Source organism: Zea mays, chromosome 3 (assembly GCF_902167145.1).
Source record: "Zea mays cultivar B73 chromosome 3, Zm-B73-REFERENCE-NAM-5.0, whole genome shotgun sequence".
Lineage (NCBI taxonomy): Eukaryota > Viridiplantae > Streptophyta > Magnoliopsida > Poales > Poaceae > Zea > Zea mays.
Window position 1 is genome coordinate 157015775 of NC_050098.1, and position 5345 is coordinate 157021119.

Here is a 5345-nt window from a genome sequence, read left to right on the forward strand (position 1 = left end):
CCAAAATATACTTTTATTTTGTGAGGTAGAAGCCATTGGAGTAAATGTCCAACTTTGTGAATTTGCTTAGGAAATCAAAACAGTGTCCTTAGTATTCCTATATTCCGCTAGCTGGTTATGCTTTACTACGATACAATCAGCTGGTGCAGACCCATTCATTAGTATGTTACTGTTCCTGAATTTTAACTCTTAATAATTTTGATAGTATATTATTGTTCCTGAGTTTTATCTCTTAATTTTGCCCATAAAGTTTATTGTTCTTCTTTAACTAGCTGCTAAATTAGCAATACTAATGAGTGTTCTTCTTTAGTCATGTACTCACGTTTCTCCTCCTTTCAGTTTCTCCAATTTCTTCTATGGTGATGAATCAAAATAGCAGCGAGGAATGTTGATCGGTGATATGTAATTGGCACTGACAGCAAAACGCGCATGGCATAGGGTATGCAAAAAATGTTTTAGATTCAGATGCATAGATTATATAAACGGGTGCAAGTGACAACCCATTGGGAGGTAAAGAGTTCTTGCCATATAGAATTAGTAGGTCTATAAATTTCTATGTGCAATTTTTCCTTTATATATTATTGCCTTTATGGAATTTATTTCACCACCTTTACATTCTCGAACTGTTTGTTTGTCAGTTTGTAGCTAAAATGAGAATACTCATTTATAAAGTCTGCCAGTTTGTAAATCTATTAGATTACTATTGAATACCGTAACCCTAAACTAGATGATTTTTCTCCTATGATTTATCACCTATAAAGTTAGTAATGGACTAACAGTTTCCTATAGATCATGAAGTTTTTTTTTGTCATTTTCATATATATGTTTTAGTCGCCTGTTACAAAAACGTTTGCTTCTGCGGGACGCGCAAAGCGAGTCTCTTCGAGTTGCTCTAACTACTAAAACCATGACTACTTATTTTTATCCCATTGCAGAATATTTGTGAAATTGTTTTGTTTACTCGGGTCAGATTTGGTCTGCACGAGAAATGTAGCTGTTGCTTGCTTCAGCCGTTACATATGGTTATGCATAGCTTAGCTGCTTCTTGTTTCATTTTTGTTTTTTATGCCTGTTCTTCCATGTCAATATGCATCTTTTTTATAAAGCAAGAATGCATCTCAATGCATGTGTTGTGTTGTGCTGGTTAGCATTTCCTTTACAGATAAAAATGATCAGAAGGTTAAGCTGGACAAGTGACCAATGTAGATTGCAGATATAATCTTACATATTTATATTCTCTGACAACTTAGTTAGCTTAATTACCAGCCTGAAGCTATCTGATGAAGGAACTACACAAAACCACATATTTTCATGCATTCTGTAAAACTAAATTGAAACTCTCAATGCGTTTATGCTTTTAAGAGCGTGTATGTAAGTCTTCTGGATTCAGTTCCATTTTTGTTAGTTTATTTCTTTGTGATCGATAGTTGAAAGATTGTATTTCTTGCCTTGTTAACTTAGCCGAAGTAATTAACTATTACTATTTTACATATTGGAATAGTGCCCTTGGCCATTTGCATAACAAAGAAGAGGCTCCTAGCCAATTGAAAATAGTTGGTGTTCAAGCAATAGGGGGGATTTTTGCTGGTGATGTGACCTCTTGTTACAACTCCCATAGATACAATCAAGCCTAGGTTGTAGGTACTATGTGACATTCTGTTTGTTGATTAGTCTTGTAATTTGATTTGTGAGGCTTACCCTTATACTGATATTTCCTCCAATGGTGGGGTATTGATGAGGTAAACTGGAATGTTGTCTATATTAAACAATATATATTTCTATGTTTATAGTTGTTTCTTTTCTGCTGAAAAAACCAGAACCAGTTTGTCAAACCCGAATTGCAGGTTGTGGTGTCCACCAAGAGTCCAAAATTAGATAGACAAAGTGCGTGGGAAGTTATGGCTGACAGTACCTCTTATTTCATCAAGGAAGAGACTGGTCCCGAGAAAATGCTTACATGTGAAACTCGGATTAGACTGTTTAATATGTATTCAATAGGCTGACGATAAGTATGAGTTTGCGGACTTTTCAGTTTGTGTCTTTCCCCATATACAGATGGTAGGAAAAATCAAGAACTATTGAGGTAGGGTCTTGACAACTTCTTGCTTATCCTCTTGATCATACCAGTTCTTTTGATCTATGAATTTGTACCGCCTTTTCATTTATTTCACTGATGTAACCTCCCTCTTGATTGGCAGGTTGAAGTGGCTGAAGAGCCAAAAGGTGAAGAGGCAAAGGGTTGATGAAGCTTCACTTAAGAGGTTGTTAGCAAATCATGGGATTTCTTGTTGAAGTATGGGCTCTTGTTAAATTGCAATGGTAATTCCATACTTAAATTTTAATGATAATTCCATACCCTTCAATCAGTTTGATATTGAATTTTCTTTTCCTTGTGCCAGTAAGTTCATGCAAAAAATGGACTCAAAGATCCTATAAAGAAAGGCACTTGATCTTTGTATCTTACATGAGTTTGTTTATAAATAAAGTTGTATCTAAAGTCTAAACTTCGATGATCTATGAAAGACCGTTCTTGGTTTTTGTTTTTAAATAAAGTCTACTTATATGATATATATAAATCGTAGCAACGCACGAACATCTAACTATATATCTTAAAAGTTATGAGACTATTACAAAGTTCTAGAGGCCAATTAATTTTGATTTACAACACAACACATGACCATACGTATGTTATTATTGTACTTTTTCCGTTGCAACGCACGGGCACTTATCTAGTACTACTTATGTTCCAAAATTATTATTCGTTTTAGTTCTTTATTTTTATGTCTATATTTAAATAGTAGTGAAAATATACACTTATATAAAATATATATTAATTATTGTATAAATATATTAAAATTATAGAATAAATTTTAATTTGGGACAAAATTACGATGTTCTGGACAAAATGGAATAAGCATACTGTGCGAAGAAAACCATAGCGACGGACGAGCAGCGTCGTCGACGCGTGGAAAGATCCCTCCGGCAAACGGCGAAGGCGATCTTTCTTTTTTCGCAAGAGAATCGCCGGCGCTACCACAACTGACGGCTGAGATTCGCTGAGAACCACGCCACACTGGCGTTGGTCAATGCGCAGAAACGTCGCCACTTGGGATATTACACAAACAGCACTGAGACACCGACAAGGTGGCCCAACGGCACTGAGCAAAAGAAACGGTCCCATTCCTTCGGCGCCTTTGGCAACCGATCCGCGTGTTGCGGTGCGGTCGCAAAGCGCCACAGAGTAAGCCCAGACACACCCTGAGACCACGCGTCATACATGCTACACTCTCCTCTTCTCATCCGCGTGTAAGGAAACCGCTGACCTCCATCACACACGGGGGTCTAGATTCTAGAAGTACCTGCAAGCCACCAAAGGTTTCACTGACATACAGTCCCATGTTACTTGGACCCACCAGTCATGCAGAAGGCAAAGTATCCGCGTTCAAGAAATGTCCTAGCAGCCTCCTCCGAGCTCCGATCCCCTCCCTAGCATAAACACGAGCCTTGTGTCGTGGAAACAATCTCAAGTCATCGATTCATCCAGCACAAGCAGCATCACACAAAACCGATCAATCTCGCAGAGGGAGAACCAACCAATCCATCATCTATCTCGACTCTCTCGCGTCTCCGCCGGATCCAAACAAGAAAAAAAGTGCCCACCCGCGAGCTCCCGGCCATGGCGACGACGCGGCCGCTGGAGCTGACACTGATCTCGGCCAAGGACCTCAAGGACGTGAACCTGCTATCCAAGATGGAGGTCTACGCCGTGGCTTCGCTCTCTGGCGACCCCCGGTCGCGGCAGCGGATCCAGGCCGACCGCGCCGGCGGCCGCAACCCTACCTGGAACGCCACGCTCCGCTTCGCCGTCCCGGCAACCGGCGCCTCCTCCTCCCTCCACATCCTCCTCCGCGCCGAGCGCGCCCTCGGCGACCGCGACGTCGGTGAGGTCCACATCCCGCTCTCCGAGCTCCTCTCCGGCGCCCCCGACGGCCCCGTCCCCGCCAAGTTTGTCGCCTACCAGGTCCGCAAGATCTCCTCGGGCAAGCCCCAGGGAGTCCTCAACCTGTCGTACAGGCTCGGCGAGGTCACCCAGACGACAGGCGCCAACGGCTACGCCCCCGCCCAGGCCGCCTACACCCAGGCCGCTGCGTACCCGCCTACCTCCGCGTACCAGCCACCGTCCGGCAAGGCCGACACGTACCCGCCTCCTTCAGGCAAGGCCGACGCGTACCCGCCTCCTGCCGCATACCCGCCGGCAGCCAAGGCCGACGGGTACCCACCTCCGGGCGGCGCGTACCCGCCTGCGGCAGGCAAGCCGGCCAAGGCGGGCGAGCCGGTGACGGCCTACCCTGCCGCCGGTCCCAGCACGGCGGCGCCCTACGCCGCTCCTCCGTCGCAGTACGGCGGTTACGGGTACCCGCCACCGCAGGCCGCCGCGTACGGGTACCCGCCACCGCCACAGGCCGGGTACGGGTATCAGCAGCAGCCCAAGAAGAAGAACAACTTCGGGATGGGGCTCGGCGCCGGGCTGCTGGGTGGCGCCGTCGGGGGCCTTCTGGTCGGGGACATGATCTCGGATTCGTCGGCGTATGATGCCGGCTACGACGCCGGGTTCGACGACGGCGGTGGCTTCGATTTCTAGAGCAGCGCAGTGGTGACGTGATACCGCGCATCTGAGAGACGAGTTCTTTCGTCTTGGATCTGACTTTGTGACTTCTTTCGCTTTATACGCGATCTGATTGTTAGGACGAAATCAAATTATGCATCTTATATCTGATACACTGCATGTTATTGATATGATACTGGAAGCGTGACATTATATGAATGGCACACAGTTTTCTTTTGTTCAGATTGGCGCCTGCTTCCGAAGTTTCTGATGGTCTGACGTCTGATCGATTGGAGTGTGTGTTGACCAAACATTTTTACTGAGATTTTGAGGGACAGTTTCATATTTGCGCTTGCTTGCGAAGTTGCCTGTACGTGTTGATGATCCAATCTTGGAACAGGTTGATACACGTAGCATTGTATTGCATTGGTGCCTTTGGAAACCATAAAGATGAACATGTTTACATGCAGACAGTTTTTTAAGTGTGAAATGGACCTGCAAGCTATTCGTAAGGCCATATTTTCTTTCTGTAATCTCGACTACAACGTAATTTTTTAGAAGGTTTTTTGGGCGAATACACGAGGAACCATGGAATTATCTTGAATTATCTTGCAAAAGCGTGCATGCATAGATTACCCCTTTGCAGCTTCTGATATCAGCAAGGAACTGAACGCTGCACTTTGGACAAGTATGTGCAGGGATTCACTTATCTCGATATCTCTCATTTCGTTTGGTTCGT

The 5345-nt window shown here is 44.4% G+C and overlaps 1 protein-coding gene across 1 annotated transcript; it reads left to right on the plus strand.

The window, feature by feature from the left end:
• The first annotated feature begins 3658 nt into the window (after positions 1–3658).
• Positions 3659–4848, plus strand: LOC107403161 (Protein SRC2-like protein). Its single transcript, NM_001321443.1, has one exon. It carries the CDS (start codon positions 3677–3679, stop codon positions 4640–4642), a length of 966 nt encoding a protein of 321 aa, NP_001308372.1. The 5' UTR covers positions 3659–3676; the 3' UTR covers positions 4643–4848.
• Positions 4849–5345: the final 497 nt, after the last annotated feature.